We start from the raw sequence: 15,812 nt of genomic DNA, 5'->3' as shown, positions 1-15,812 counted from the left end.
TGTCCCCCTTCCCCTATCTCCATGGGGGCAGGGGGAGAAAGAGACAGGACACAACAGAGGTCAGGACAGATGGAGTTTGCTGACAGCAGCTCCTGTCTCAACTTGCTGATCTGCTTAAAAAGGCAATGCAGTGAGTGGAGTCACTTACTTAAAGGGGCAATACACATCTCACACACAGGGTGTGTGTGTCTGTTTCTTTCTGCCATGCTATCTCCCCTCCCCCCATTTGTGCTGTCTTGTAGAGTGTGAGGCTACATTAACAGTGTGTTAACCATTGGGAGCTCAGCTGAGTGCTAGTTCATCATTTAGCAGTAAGGCATTCCCTGGGAAATATCTCACCCTCTGACTTCACCACCTTAACCAAGCTTCACAATCATCGCTGTGTACAGTATTAAATTGTTAAAAACTTAGTGTGTGTATATGTGTATATATATCTCAAAAATATAGTCTTGTCTGGTGGAAAAAAAATTCTCTGGAACCTAACCCCCCTCCCCCTTACATTAATTCTTACGTTGAAATTAGATTTCCTTAATATTGTTTCATTTAAAGTCACATTTTTCAGGAACATAACTACAACGTTAAGCAAGGAGTTACTGTTTCAATACCTAATTTTCTCACTTTTCCATTTTAAATATCAAGTTTGTAGATACACTGAAGACAGAACTTCATATGCTAATTGCACAGATTTTAACCACCAAATACATCGTCTATAAGTTTGTGCTGCAATATGAGCTTCTGATAGGTTTAGTGGGCCCTCAGTACTAGAGAGACCTTGGTATTTTGTTGAGTTTGGTTCACAAGGTATAAAGGACCTTGAAGGCTTTTAGGAACTTTAACACACCTATATATAATATGAAAAATAACTGGATGAATAAGAGAAAAAGCACACATCTCTTGATTCAGCTCACAAAACTGTACTAGCGTGTAGCGTGTGTGTGTGTATCTAGAAAAATATAAGGGATGTCAATTAATACCAGTTAACTCATGATTAACTCAAAATTAATAATGATTAAAAAATCAATTGCAATTAATTGCACTGTTAATAGAATACCAATTTAAATGTTTTAAGTATTATGGAATGATTTTGTATATTTAAATATAGCAATTTCAGTTACAACACAATACACAGTGTACAGTGCTCACTTTGATTACAAATACTGTATTTGCACTGTAACAATGACAAAAGACATTGTATTTTTCAGTTCACCTCATACAGATACAAGTACTGTAGGGCCACCTCTTTACCTTGCAAGTGCAACTTCCACATGCAGGATTTGTTACCTAACTGCACACAAGGGGCGCTGCCCAGCAGCGGCCAGGTGAGTCACTCCTACGCGCGCGAGGCCTCCGCGGCGCCCTGCGTTGGGCAGCGCCGGGCCCCGCGCCCAGCACTCACCGGGCCGCTCTCTAAAGACCCGCCTTTCAGCGCCGCGCGCTCAGCTCGCGGAACAAGGCTGATCCCCTTACCGCCGCCCAGCCACGAGAGACCGGCAGGCCGGTCTGAGCGCCGCCTCCAACCGAGGTGACTACGTGTCCCAAGCCCCTTTGCGCAAGGCCGAACTCGCGAGAACTCTCAGTCGTAGCCGAGATCCGGACCGGCTTCCTTTGAACCTTTGTTTTTGTTATACCCTCAATTCCCGCGGAAGCGCTTCGAAGCCGTTTTTCCCTTCCCGGCCAAGGGTCATCGTCACGGCAACGCATGGGGCGGAGCCCGGAAGCTGGACCAATCATATGAGAGCATCATATGAAGCTGTCCAATGGGAGTACAGGCGGGGCGCTATTTGAAGCTGAGGGCGCCGCGCTAGTGTAATAGTGTAGTAGCTGCATCAGGAGGTGGAAGGGGTCGCTCTCACTTCTCGCTCTTACAGCCGGACCGTCTCCAGTCAAGAGCTGCCGTCCTCATGGCGCTGGTCCGGCGCGCTGCGGTGAGTGCGGGCTCCGGCCCCGAGCTGCGGGGGACGCGCCGGGCCGGGCCGGGTCTGCGGGGAGCGGGCTGGAGAGCGCCCGTGTGGAGACCGCTGCCGTCAGGCTAAGGTGACGGGGCACTTCTGCGTCTCCCTGCGTAGCCTGGGTGGGGACTCTCGAGGGCTGCGGCCCCAGGCTGCACGTGGAGCCCGAGCAGCGCTAAGACTGTCTCTTGTGCTACCTCAGCTGCGATACTTGCAGCCCGCCTGCTGCACGACCATCTTCGTGTCAACACTTGCTGCCCCTCCAAAGGGGGTTTTCCCGTTGCTATAGTAAATACACCCCCTTGGGAGCTGTAGCTAGGCCAATGCAAGAGTGGTGTCTATAGCAGGGGTTAGCTTGGCTTAACTGTATCTCCCTGGGGTGGGGCATTTTTCACGCCGCTGAGTAATATAAGTTAGTATTAGGTGTAGGTAAGGCCTGAGTGGTTTCCCTGGGACAAATTAGACCTGCAGGGTTGGGGTATTGATCTCAGTTGTGCCTGTCAGGCAGGAAACTCAGCAGATGGCAAGAGCGGCCGTTAGGAGCATGTTTTCCTGTGGGAGCAGCGACACAACTGCTTAAGCATTTTACTTGCTGGGAAATCCCTATGCTGTCTCCAGATCAAGTTCAATGCCCATCTCTTTTTCCTGTACTCAGAAATATGGGATTGTTTGCATTGTTTGAAGCAACAAAGAGTTCTGTGGCACCTTATAGACTAACAAACATAATGGCGCATGAGCTTTCATGGGTGAATACCCACTTTGTCGGATGCATCTTTTGCATCACTGAGAATAGAATACACTTGATTCTGGCCTCCTGTTTCCTCATGGAAACAGTGTTGCAAAATCCCAAATATGGGCAAACTGCTCAGACAAAAGGGATAACAAATTTAACTTCTACCTTGTGACCACTGAAATGTTCTTTCAGTGAAGTAAGTTTTCTCATAAGACTTGTGCATATGTAGATGTTACCCTTTCTAGGGTGATGCTTTTTTACCTTGTTGAAAGCTGTAGTCCTTATGAAAGATTTCTAACCTCACGGTAACAAAAAAGAGGGCTGGGTTTCAGTAAGGCTTTTCAGGGCTTGGATGCTCTGTCTAAAACTCAAGTAGGGGAGTACTTTGATGCTTTGAAGTACAGCATGTACAGGAATAACTGTGACAGACAACAGTGTCTTACCATGCAATGTAAAAATGCATAAGGCAGTAATTCCCTCTTTAGGTGATGACATAAGAGAACCCAGTTTGGTCACTGGATCATCTCCATGGAAATTCAGCTTTAGTTACAATTGGGTGGACACTAAATAGCTAAGCTACAGGTGAGCATTATCAAATTGATGCTTAAAAAAAGCATGGTTTCTAGTGAGGAAGAACAAGATTTGGGTAACATCATCTTTAATCTCTTTAAATGTAACCAGTTTTTAATTGCACTCTCTGTAACAAATCTAATCTAATTCTCCTTTATTCACCTTCCCATCCTACTGAGCAGATGTGTGCTGTGAAACAAAACATGGTGCAGTGGCACAGTGTTACTGAGGGTGCCCAGATATCATGGTGGTGGGGTGACTTTATGAGATTAGTAATCTGAAAGTAACTAATTCTACTTGGAGTTGTCTTTAGCTTTTTTAACCTTACTTACAATTTTCCCTTGCAGATTACTAGAGGGGTGGAGAATGCTATGACAGGACTTAACAACAAAGCCAAAAGTCAAGTGACTAGCAAAAGGGCTGCTTTGGAAGAGATTGGGAATAGAGTTACAACCAGAGGAACACATGCAGCCAAGGTAAAGCTGTAGTTCAACTCTAGCTGTCAGAAACGTATCTTATTAGTTCTGTGTTAACTGTTCTTTCCTCTGGTAGAAAACAGAGAGCTTCAAAGTACCTGTAAAAACTACAAAAGGAGCTATTAAACCAGCAAATGTAACTGCACAACCTAAACCTTCAGCTGCACTGAATTTAACTCTCAAAGAAGAGACTGTTCCAAAGGTAGGAAATAGCAAATTCCTATGCCACTCTCCAGTTCCTAACCTTTGGTCCTCCACTCTAGCCCTTTCTAGGCCAGAAATTTAACACTTGGTCTATAGATGTGCTCCATCCCCCTTTTCAGGAAAAGATCAGACTAATCTTATATTATTCTTGGCTTCAGTCTATTAGCTCACAGTAGCAACTGTCTTGGGATGTGACATTAACACTACCCTGTTAGGACTTGCAAAAGAACTTTTCAGATCATGAAATATATCTAATTGGATAAAGGCCTTATAGGCTCAAATATTGTAGGTATCTTAAACCTAAGACTCAACATGCCATTTTGGTGGCTGTTGGCCTAGTTTGTATTACCCCTCACGAGTTGTGAGTTTGCCTGTATGGGGGAAGAGGCTTAAAATGAGACTTAATGCATGAACCTCCGTGACTATATAATCTGTCTACTAGATTCGGTCTCCAACCCCTATGGATGTATCCATGAAAGAAGAGGACCTATGCCAAGCTTTCTCTGATGTGCTGCTTAACAACATAGAGGATATTGATGCTGATGATTGGGAAAATCCTCAACTCTGTAGTGACTATGTAAAGGATATTTATCTGTATCTGAGACAGCTTGAGGTATGGATGCCTAAGTACTATACATTCAAGTGAAATTAAGCTTTCAGTCTGTTTCATATTGATCTCTTTAACAGCTGCAGCAATCAGTACGTCCACACTACCTCAATGGGAAGGAGATCAATGGGCGTATGCGTGCAATTCTAGTTGATTGGCTGGTTCAGGTCCACTCAAGGTTTCAGCTCTTGCAGGAAACACTGTATATGTGTGTTGCGATTATGGACCGCTTCTTACAAGTAAGTATCTGAAACATAAGTCCATACAACATGTGCTTGGATCAAGAGACTCATTTAAATTAGTACAATCTAAAATAACTCTTGTCCCTTGTTTATGGATTCTGGGTAACAGATCTTCCAGACAAACTTAGAATCTCTTAACCTATAACTTTCTACATGAGCTAAAATGGAGGTGGAAGGGGGAGTTCTGACATAACACAAGTCATTTTAGGGACACAAATGTATCCCAAGGCTAAATCTAGATAAATGTACTGACGCTCTGAATGGAAAAGCATACCTTGTACTTGCTGAAAGGTAATACATCACGAAGATTAAACAGTTCTCTAAACTCCTGTTACCTTATACAGATTCACCCAGTATCCCGTAAGAAGCTTCAGCTGGCTGGTGTTACAGCATTGCTTCTTGCCTCAAAGTACGAGGAGATATTCTCCCCTGATATTGCGGATTTTGTTTACATCACTGACAATGCATACTCTAGCTCTCAGATCAGAGAGATGGAAATGATGATTCTTAAGGAGTTGAATTTTGACTTGGGACGCCCTCTACCACTTCACTTCTTAAGAAGAGCATCAAAAGCTGGTGAGGTAGGTACTTCCTCTAGCTATCTTAAAATCCTCCTGCATATGAGATGCTAGTATCGAAGGCATGGAGTGTCAGGACTCCCATTAATGACACTGTTTAGGCAGTGTAATCTTACCTTGTGACTTAAAGCATGATGAGATAAAGGAGGCTCATGGGGTGCAGGAAGGAGACCTTTTTGGTAGGTGGGCCATGTATATAGCTGAATGCTGCTTATAGGAAAAGGACTGAGCAGTATTGAGTTGCTTGACTCATGACCACAAAGTAACTTATCAACCTTTGCTGCAATTCATAACATGAATGTCTCAACTTTTACAATCGTGTTGAGGCTTCTGTTCTTTTTTTTTTTTTTAAAAAATACTAACTGTGGCTGTAATGTATTGTGAGCTGCTTGTTGTAAACTGAAGGGAGACAAGGAATTAAATTTAATAGTAATAGTTTCACTGGCCAGCTCAAAGTATAGAAGCCTTATCAGGTGAAAATGAGCAATACCAAGCTTGCTTTGGATGAGTGTAACTAATCCATTGTCTTACTCTAGCCTCTTTTTAGGGAGAGGTGGGACTCTCCTCATTTGCGAAGTCTGTTATGCTAATATTATGCTGCAGTGCTTGTTGCAAACACTACAGTGACACATGCCTGTTAGACTGAACTTGAGCCCTCCTAACTTCAGGAGAAGGAAGACAAGAGAACCTTAACCTGTTTTTCCCAGGTTAAGTGGGAATTTGATATCTTCCAACATGGTTGCAAACACTTGTATGACTGAAGAGAACAGGGTCAACTCTTTTCCAAACAGGAGGAAGAACATAAAGTAGATTAACCTGGACCACCTTGATGGTCCTGTTAAATGAAGTGACAAATTTCATGAACTAACAAGCTGTTGATCTGGCAGGCTGATGCTGAGCAACATACACTAGCAAAATACCTGATGGAGCTGACACTCATAGACTATGATATGATACACCATCATCCTTCAGAGATAGCAGCTGCTGCCCTATGCTTGTCTCAAAAGGTTCTGGGGCAAGGTGAATGGGTGAGTTGCTTTTGTGACTTGTTCAAGGCCACAGAATAGACTGCTGTCAAACTTCTGAAGCATGTAGGCTGCACTCCTCCTACAGAATAGTGAGGTAACTTCAAAGTATATGTGGTAGCATAAGTAATCCAAGAAATGTAATAAATGGAACGGTTGTAGCTTGTTGCCCTTAAGCATTGGCATGTTCAGGCCCATCAGTTGGAAGGCTAGACTGCTGCTTGTCACAGTGCTACTTAGTGCACAGGCCCATACTAGCTAAGTAACTAAACTTATCCTCAGGAAGAATGGGCAGGAAATGCCAGCTTGACCACTAGGTCACATGCCTTGAGTATTTCCCTTGCATTAAAAGGTCTCATTTGATTCAAAATGTCCTTGAGCACTAAATGGCAAAGCCTGGTAGTAACTTTCAATCAGTGAAATGGCTTTGGTCAGTATCTGAATGCCACCTCAAAGCATTGCTTTCTGATATTACAAAGAATAGTGATTACATGACAAATTCCAAACACAGCAGCTGAACTTCTTCTAAGCAATCTGCACTAACTTGTTAGCTTGGTTCTACAGCTTTTGCATAGAACCAGTTCTTGGACAAGGTAGGGAAACACCACGTCTAGGAAATGTCAGGATACCACAGTAGACAATGTGGTACATGTGTTACTGGGACAGGCAGTCAAAAGTTAAGTGTCTACTTGTGGGCCTTGGGCAATTTTAAGTAGAAAACTTTGCCCCTGGATTATGAACAAAAGATGTTTTGAGTTGTGCCCTGCAGTTCTCAAACTCAAGTGTTTGAATCAGCCTTGCTGTTACAGGTGACCTCTTCTGCTAACTGCTCTGTGCAGCACAGGGGCTGGAAGTGTGCTGAGTAGCTGCTTAGCAACTGTTGAGGATTTTCCTGCCAGCTGAACCTGCTCAGCACACAAGATTCAAGAAAATCTGTTGCCTCATTGATGCTCCTGAAATACGATTGTAAGGGTTTCATATATCTGTAAGTTGGATGCCACTACTCTAGCCTAATAGCAAAAATGATTCTGATCTAAGCCACACATGGTAAAGCTCTAATGTCCAGTCTAAACTTTACTTCAGTTAACTGTAGTGCCTCAAGCACATACTGTTTTAAGATGCTACTCTAGGGTTCTGACTAGTCTTGTATTGCAGGGTGTAAAGCAGCACTACTACACTGGGTATGCAGAAGACAATCTTATGCGAATTATGCAACATATGGCCAAGAATGTAGTAAGAGTAAATGAGAACTTAACAAAATACACTGTAAGTATATGCTAAGGGAAAAGATCTAATTGTTTGAAATGTTAAGTAACACTAATTACTTTGACAGATGTCTGCTTCATTATTGCTCTATAAAAGAGTGTGCTCTTGCTTAATAGTCAAGAGGTAGCAACTTCTTGACCCCTTTTCAAAGTGCTTCAGTGGACATGGGTAGGTGGCTTAACCACTTACTAATAGTCTGATCTATCTCAAGCCTGGCACAAAACAATGTAAACTTAACAGTCTCTCTAATTCCTACAGGCCATAAGGAACAAGTATGCAAGCAGCAAACTCATGAGGATCAGCACAATTCCTCAACTGAACTCCAAAACAGTAAAAGATCTTGCTTCATCTCTCTTGGGATAATGCTAGGTAGACCATTCCTACTCCATGCACTTTGTCAACATGTGCCTAATTGAGGCGCAACTGCTGCTTTTGTACATAGCCTTCAATCTTAGTACAGACACCTCAGATTCCCTCTGAAAGCAAACTTTTTAACTTGCCCTATAATACTCCCGTATATGTAGAAATAAAGCTCCTTTTTTTAAAAAAACTCTCTCTCCCTGGGCATTACTTATAGTAAGTGTAGATGGTGCTTGTGAGAATCACATTTCTTAGGAAAGTCAAACTTGCTTAATCAGTAGTCCTTTGGGTAGACTTGAGATGACTCTCATAAGTGTGTAGTTGACATGACATGAATCTGGCAAACAGGAGCATGTGTAGATGTAATCTCCACTCATAAACTGGAGCAGCCTGGCTTTTGTTGGGGAGACAGAGTAAAATTTACAGTTGCCCCAAATTGGGCAAGGTAGTATTAAGATATAGTAAGAAGCCCCAGTCTTGCAGATGCATCTCTGCATGTATGTAGTTGTAATCCCATGACAAGCTCCCTGAATGTCTACATTTATGAGTAGCGTAAACCATGCCTGGTGCATGATGCATGGAGGCCAGCAGAAATGGAGCATCTGTAAGCTGTACCTTATGTCAAGACAGTTACTCTTGCAGGGCTGAGCTGCCTGGAAAAAATCATCCACCCCTCTAGGTGACACTAGCTTAATTCCGGTTGTAACTAAAGCTTCCTACTGCTATCAGAAGGAGGAAGATAGTAGGAAACTGGCAATTAGAGTAAAGAAAAGGGTTCCCCCTCTAAAAGCTGCTGGAGTTAAGCTAGTTCAGCTACTAGTAATAGTTCATAATGAACTGACAATGGATGGCCATGGGGCTAGAGAAAGCATGTGATTTGGGTGTTCACCTAGGAGGTAGATGTGCTTGATTAGGTACCAGGGTAGGGACTTGAAATTGGAGCAGCTTCAACAGAAGACAAAACCCTGCCCCAGAAATCTCCACGGGCTAGAGTGCTTTCCTGCAGTGCAGAAAACGCAAGTTCAAACATCTTCCAAAGTCCTGAAATAGGCTAAGGCCTAAACTTTCAGTAAATTTCATGGCAATTCGAGCAGTTCAGCCTGCTCACAACTTTTGGGGGGGAGGGTCAAAAGCTGCTACTCTGAACAACTTTCCTTATCTCTATGCTTGCATCCCTAATGCTCCACAATAGGACTACTAGGAATCTGCTGCTGTGGGATGGCATCTAAGATCACAGCATGCACAGTACCCCTCCCTTTAATGGTTTGCCTTGAGTAGAAGCTTGTCTACAGCTGGAATCAGTCAGGAGCTCTTTTTCAGTGTCTCTGAACAGAGAACTAGTCATTTAATTTAGACTTTAAATGGATTCCCTATCTTAATCAGAAACACCTTTCCTGGGGACAAGGCTGAGGTTAACAGTGTTTGCTAGTATTGTAAATGTGTCACATACACAATGAAGTATATTAGCAAAACACATCTCAACAAAAATCAGAACCTTCTTCCTCTGTTTATAGTGGATTTAATTGTTAGACTTCCATGAATTCAAGAAGTTGGTCTATAGCATAGTGATAGTCCACTGTGCCTATGTTAATCATAATTGTATATTTGCATTGTCTACTCCTTCATTACATGAGCAGGTAGGTGCACAATAAAAATGGCAGGTGATCAACTGAGCAGGGCCTTAAGTATACCCATCTTAATTAAAAACTACCTATTGTACAGCGCACTGAGTGATGCTGCCCTGGCCAGCCTCAAACCATTTACTTCTGTTATATTGGGCAGGGTCTGTGGAAAATAGTTTTTGCCTCCCCTAGTGCACTGATGGTGGCATTAAAGATAAATGTTTTGGTCGTGACAGTTTTTTACTGCATGCTACCAGGTCAGTGTGGCTGCCTGAACCAGTTTCTGTTTACATCACTGTAGTGATGAGGAACCCTATGCAGACCAAAATTCCCTTTAATCAGTGCTATACAAACAGAACAAGTTTGAGTACTTAAGTGGGAAGGAGCTGTATGCCGACCCTTCAAATCTGTGCTATCACAACTCCATTTGTAATCTCTTCTTGTATTTCATCTGGTGCCTATTGCCAGATGCTGCTTCTGTATGGTGAAGTTCCTATGCTGAGGCAATTCTACTCCCTCTTCCCTGCTCCCCTGGACCTAGTCTAGGCTGAACTGCTTACAAGGAACACGCTCCTAAAACTTGTTCACCAAAACACTATCCTCTCCTTCAAATGCCTCTTAGAGTAGAAGTTACTTTTTATCACCTGGGAGAAGGAAGCTAATGCTCCTGAAACCAGTCTGTGCCCCTTTTTAGAATAGTGCCTTCTATAAATGAACCTTTTGTCAGCTTTCCCTTGTTGGCTGTTCCTAACTGGCCTCTCACTTTTGACTTTGGATTGTAAACTGGTGGGGCGAAGGCCTGTGCTTGGTTTGGCTGTTTCTGTACAGTGTTCAGCACATCCTTTTAGGCACTTAATCTACAACCAGTGCACTGTGGAGGGACAGTGCAGTACTTCCCTCTAACCCAGTGGTGGGCAACCTGCGGCTAATCAGGGTAATCTGATTGCGGGCTGTGAGATGTTTTGGTGATGTTGACTGTCCGCAGCCGCTACCCCCTACACAGTTCCCAGTGGCCATGGTTTGCTGTTCCCAGTCCACGTGAGCTGCAGGATGCAGTGGCTAGCACAGCCCTGCAGCCTGCCACTTCCTGCAGCTCCCATTAGCCAGGAACGGTGAACCATGGCCACTGGGAACTGTGGGATGGGAGGGGGGAGTGCCTACAGATGGTCAATGTCAGTAACCTGTCCTGTGGCTCACAATCAGATCACCTTGATGGGCTGTATGCGGGTCGCAGGTTTCCTACTACTGCTTTAACCACTCATACAGGGGCTAAGAGGAACATTCAGTATATCTGTCTTCAGAAGAAAGAGCCTTTTTATATAGTTGTAGACCCTACTGCTTCCTTCTCTGGAACTCTGTGCGCCGGGAGCTTAGTTATCCATTCTGAAAAGAGAGTTCCAGGTACCCATGCAAGCAAAACAGACACATTACAAATTTAACAAACCAACTCAAATAATTGGTTCCTGTATTTTATTGAGGGGAATGTCAGGAGAAAAAGATGGATGCTGACAATATCTGCATGGTAAGCAACAGCCATTTTAAATGGTGGGGGATGCAACTGGGCTTAAAAGCATTAACAATGGTTTTATCATTAAAAGAATAGTGCATATTTGGAAGTACCTGGCACAAACCTTCTAATAAAACTACCTTATGAATAAGTACAGTGAATACTACATTGTACAGTCATACATATTTCTACTATATTAGAGTTTTTATATACAGTATATGATCTGTTCCTATACATGTACAGCTCAGGGGAAAGACTTGCTTCCTGTAACAGGTAGAGCATTAAACATAAATCCAACATGGGCCAGCCATATTCTACTATAAATCATGGAGAAGGCAGCATTGTAGAGCAGACAGGGTTGGCTTTTTTGGCAGTGCCTTTTGGAATCCCTAAACTTTACTGGCACGCAATAAACCAGCTCCATTACACATCTGTACAGAACTATTTAAATATACCATCTCCTATCTTAAATTGGTGTGACATGTAGCAGCATTCTTACTATAGTCCCCAGAGTGAGCCACATCAGAGGAAATGTGCATATAAGGCCATCTTCATTATATATATACATATGTGTATAAAAATTAAAGGCACTTGTTAAATACAACCTTTCCAAAGTCCCTGGCTCCAGGTTTAAATATAATAAATAATTCATTTTTCACTACTTCCATACGTGTATCTGAGGCATTGATTTGCATATTTGCTTTATGGCCAGTAAACTGAGTGACTTTTTTTCTTGCTTGTATACAACTTCACTGGTGAAGATGCTGCTAAGAATTATAGCCTCAGAGAACTGTCATTTGTCCTCAGGTGAGAGAGGGAGGGGAAAGCATCTTATTTTTCAATTATTGGTAGTGTCACACTATCCTTCATTTAACAAAACCGCCTTAGTATTTTGTTATATCTTGGTCACATAGTTGTTGGGGAACAGTCCTTGCTTCCCTCGTAATCTGCCTGTCCACCAGCCTGAGGGATCTGTGACAAGAAGAGCAGAATGAGCAGTGAGGTGCTAGAAAATTTTATTTCATGTTCGGTCCCCCTCCTTTTTAGCCTTCTTTTAATTGATGTCCATTTGGTGCAGACTGGCAAAACCCTTCTACAGCTACTCCTTAGCGACCAAATACAATGGGCTCTGAGAGCCTGGATTGGCTAACCTGGACACTCTGCAAGGCCTTAGCTATTCACTTGGGGGGAGGAGGGGATTGGTGTTGGAACTGCATCATTAATTGCTTTTCAGCTGATGTGCTTTAGCCATTGTCATGGTCTTATACACGCAACCAGAGGGAATGGTGGGGCACTTGATTTTGAACTCCACAGTGGGGAATAAATATTCATTATCTTCAACTGAGCAATCTAGGGTAGGCACAATACAGGTGTGAAGGCTTCTCTTTATCCTGCCTGTCCCAAAAGCAGGCCTCCTATTGCTTCAAGAAATGCAGGAGTCATTCTCCAGGAAAATGTCCAGGCAGTTAGCTGTAAAACCCCCACATTAACAATGACTGTGTATCCTGGGGATTGTGGAGCAATTTGTGAACAAATGACATTTAAAATAAAAAAAGCCACCAACCTCTTTACTTACCTTCTTTGATTATATCAATTATGTCATTGGCATTAAAACTAAGTTCATCTGTGTCCTGAGCATCATATGCATACAGTGCCCGGCACTGCGGTACCTGAGGCTTGGGTTTTGGCTGTGGTTTAGGTCTCCCTCCTGCTGGTGGGGGCCGGTTTGTTGTCTGCCTGCGAACACTGGGCGGGGGGGAAGAGAGAAGAGTAATTGACAGGGCAAATACTCCAAGACCATAACTATGAATATAAACTCAACCAACCCCACTGCTCCATTACATCACCAGCTCAGCCAATGAAAAGCACTCGCTGGATCTGAAGGCCATGCCCACCCACTATAGTAGTTATAGATGAAAGACTTGTTAGGTCACTGGCCCACCCATGTGCATGGAGCAGGCTATAGTCCTTTCTGCCCCCACGAGTTCTCAGAGGGGCTGTAGTGGACATTACATTACCATCTTCTGTGACAAACTCTAGACAAAGAGGTAGGAGATTCTAGTTCTCTAAATACCCATCTGCAGAGTAACCTGATATGTAGCACTCGTAATAAAAGAACACGTCACAGAGGGCTCACCATTTGCCTTTCCGTGCCCCCAAACACACAAAATACATTTAAAGCTTAAGCTGCAGGGTGCCCTTTGCCAAAGATGCTTTCTCTGATATGCTTCCTTGCTCACACACTGGCAGCTGTGCCAATGCTATGAATAGGTAGGATAGTGATACTGCGCCTGCACTTGCATCAGCTCCTCGAGGGGGGGGAATGTCTCTAATCTGTGTTCAAATGTGAAACAGTGGGTGATGTGGTATGACCTTACCGGAGTGGCCACAAGCCCACCAGGTATCCAAGGTGAAGTGCAAGGGGAGGAGGAGAAGTGAGAAAAGGAAAGGAAAGGCACATGCAGGAAATTGTTGATGAGAGCATATATATATTGTGTGGAGTGTGAGAACCACAAAAAGCCCCTGCAGTGCACTAATGCAAAGAGTGCACTGATAGGTGAGGTGGCTGAGTTGGGCCAGGGCAGTGTCATGCCAGGCTTATATTGTGCAGCTCTTGTTTGCTTCAGAAGAGCTGCATTTCTCAAGAGATCTATCAGTACGGGTGTGGCCCTAAAATACGCTAGTAAGTGGTTGCGCTTTAAACTTTGTAATGTGCTGTATGTGGTGTATGGGACGAAAGGTATGTGGGCACGTTAAAATTTTGAAGTTTTAACAATGGCCAGAAAGAGTTTTTCCTAATGTGTTTATCTGCTAAGGGGATCTGCTATTGGTCTGGAATGTTTATATTTGCTCAGATTACTGTTTGCTCTGGACAGATGATGACAGGCCCTGGGCCTCAGGGCAGAAGAGTCACTAGGCTCCCCAGAAAAGGATGGCTGAGGTTTATGACACTACTTTTTATCCTATTGATAACACATTAGAACCCAATATACGTAAGTTGTGGAGTTGCTTGATGTAGTTAACTTTTTTTTCCAGTTACAGCACCAGTATTAAATAAAGTGTGATCTTAAATATAAGATGTAGAATTTATTTTGAATTATATATTTAAATTAAATACATACATTATGGAATGAAATTGGAGAGAATCCAGTGGAGGGCAACGAATATGATTAGAGGGTCGGGGAAGAGGAGAGGCTGAAGGAACTGGGCTTATTTAATCTGCCAAAGAGAAGAATGAGGGGGGATTTGATAGCAGCCTTCAACTACCTGTATGAAATCAATTCCTTATAGGATATGAAGGATCGCATCTAATATATATGCTATGGAAGAGGAAGTTGAAATAGAACATACAACACTAATTTTCATTGCTAGTTAAAATATTGGACTTTAATCTGATCTTGAGAGGAAAAGTCACTTGTATGCATGTGCTGAATGTGGGGCTTTGTGTCTTTGGACAAAGATCAATCTTAGTGATATACTGAACGGCCTAAAAACATCATAGCCAAAGATGCCTTCCTGAATATTGCTAGATTTTTTTTAAAGCTACAGATATGTGAAATGACAATGGCATTCACTGAAGTGTGTGTGTGTGGGCGTGTGCTGCAGGACGCCTGTGCCAGCTGATGCCCAGCGAGCTGCTGCCGGCTGTGCTGCTGGGCACGCTCCTCTGGCACGCCCAGGGCTTCCACATGGCCACCCAGCTTCCTTCACTGCCACCAATAGCACCCGACTCGTGCCTAGGAGCCCTGCAGCCCACCTGGGTGATTTAAAAGGGCCTGGGGCTCCCGGCTGCTGTTGCCATTAGTGCAGCAGCGGCTGGGCCCTTTTAAATCACCCAGGCCCCTGGGCAATGGCCCTTTTGCTCCCCATCGGTGGGCCTGGATGATGCTGTAGGAAGCATTTGGAGCAAATTACTAACAATCATTCACACTCTTGGGTTCACAGCTGCGAGTTCAGAGGAGGCTTACCTGAGCTATGAGATTTTGGTTGCAGGCAGGGAGTTAGGAGGCCAGTAGGCCAGTTCTGTATTATAAATGGATGTATATCTTAAACTGCCAGCAACAGCTCCTAAAAATTAAAGATATGATAAAACCGGAACTCCCCCCACCACCTGCCTTTGGTGGTTCAGATAAAATGAAACCTGATTTTGAAACCCCCCACAAGGAGGGGAAAAAAAAAAAAGCAAGCAACCTACCACTACCCACAAAACACCATATGTTGGGTGAGGCTTTGAAAAACTGAATCCATACCACGCTAGCTTGTCCCTTGCCTGCTAGGAACAGAAACTGCATCTCTTCCTCAGGAATATATTATTTGTGATGAAGAACAACCCTCCAAGAACCTATGCCAGTGACTAACTTAACTTGCTTTAAAGGAGCAGTCGGATTTCAAAAAAAAGTTACTGAATATGACAATGTTCAGGAAGAGATCCCTGTAGCCTGACTCGTCTCTCTGTGGGCCTTTCCCTTGTACTTAGTATTGTGAGATAAAGAGCTAAAATACCACTTATTGGTCAGCTTTTTCCTTATATGCAGTGGTGTTGTAGGTGTGTTGGTCCCAAGATGTTAGAGAAACAAGGTGGGAAAGGTAATAGTACCTTTTATTGGACCAACTTCTATTTGTGAGAGAAACAAGCTTTCAAACTTACACAGGGCTACTTCAGTCTGCGAGTT

The 15,812-nt window shown here is 43.4% G+C and overlaps 2 protein-coding genes across 4 annotated transcripts in view; one reads left to right on the top strand and one right to left on the bottom strand.

Annotated features, from left to right (window-relative positions):
- The first annotated feature begins 1,813 nt into the window (after positions 1-1,813).
- On the top strand, positions 1,814-8,200 carry CCNB2 (cyclin B2). The gene is made up of 9 exons (XM_032783615.2): positions 1,814-1,925; positions 3,600-3,728; positions 3,805-3,930; positions 4,375-4,545; positions 4,620-4,778; positions 5,126-5,362; positions 6,247-6,387; positions 7,540-7,650; positions 7,909-8,200. Exons 1-9 carry the CDS (start codon positions 1,902-1,904, stop codon positions 8,011-8,013), a joined length of 1,203 nt encoding a protein of 400 aa, XP_032639506.1. The 5' UTR covers positions 1,814-1,901; the 3' UTR covers positions 8,014-8,200.
- A 2,888-nt stretch (positions 8,201-11,088) lies between these two features.
- The window catches only part of MYO1E (myosin IE), a 147,520-nt gene continuing 142,796 nt past the window's right edge, over positions 11,089-15,812 (bottom strand). For all 3 annotated transcript variants that reach the window (XM_032783616.2, XM_032783618.2, XM_075069581.1), the window contains 2 exons: positions 12,716-12,885; positions 11,089-12,111 (listed from right to left, as the gene is read on the bottom strand). In XM_032783616.2, coding sequence (XP_032639507.1) covers positions 12,035-12,111; positions 12,716-12,885 — 247 coding nt within the window. In that variant the 3' untranslated portion in view covers positions 11,089-12,034. The remainder of the gene's footprint in view (positions 12,112-12,715; positions 12,886-15,812) is intronic.

This window comes from Chelonoidis abingdonii, chromosome 9 (genome assembly GCF_003597395.2).
Source record: "Chelonoidis abingdonii isolate Lonesome George chromosome 9, CheloAbing_2.0, whole genome shotgun sequence".
Taxonomy (NCBI): Eukaryota; Metazoa; Chordata; order Testudines; family Testudinidae; genus Chelonoidis; species Chelonoidis abingdonii.
The sequence above is the reverse complement of the archived record's forward strand: the minus strand, read 5'-3'. Positions and strand labels throughout refer to the sequence as shown.

Coding starts and splice junctions, on each gene's coding strand:
- CCNB2 (XM_032783615.2), top strand. CDS start 1,902: ATGGCGCTGGTCCGGCGCGCTGCG. Junction 4,779..5,125: donor TTATGGACCGCTTCTTACAA/GTAAGTATCTGA, acceptor TACCTTATACAG/ATTCACCCAGTATCCCGTAA. Junction 5,363..6,246: donor GAGCATCAAAAGCTGGTGAG/GTAGGTACTTCC, acceptor TTGATCTGGCAG/GCTGATGCTGAGCAACATAC.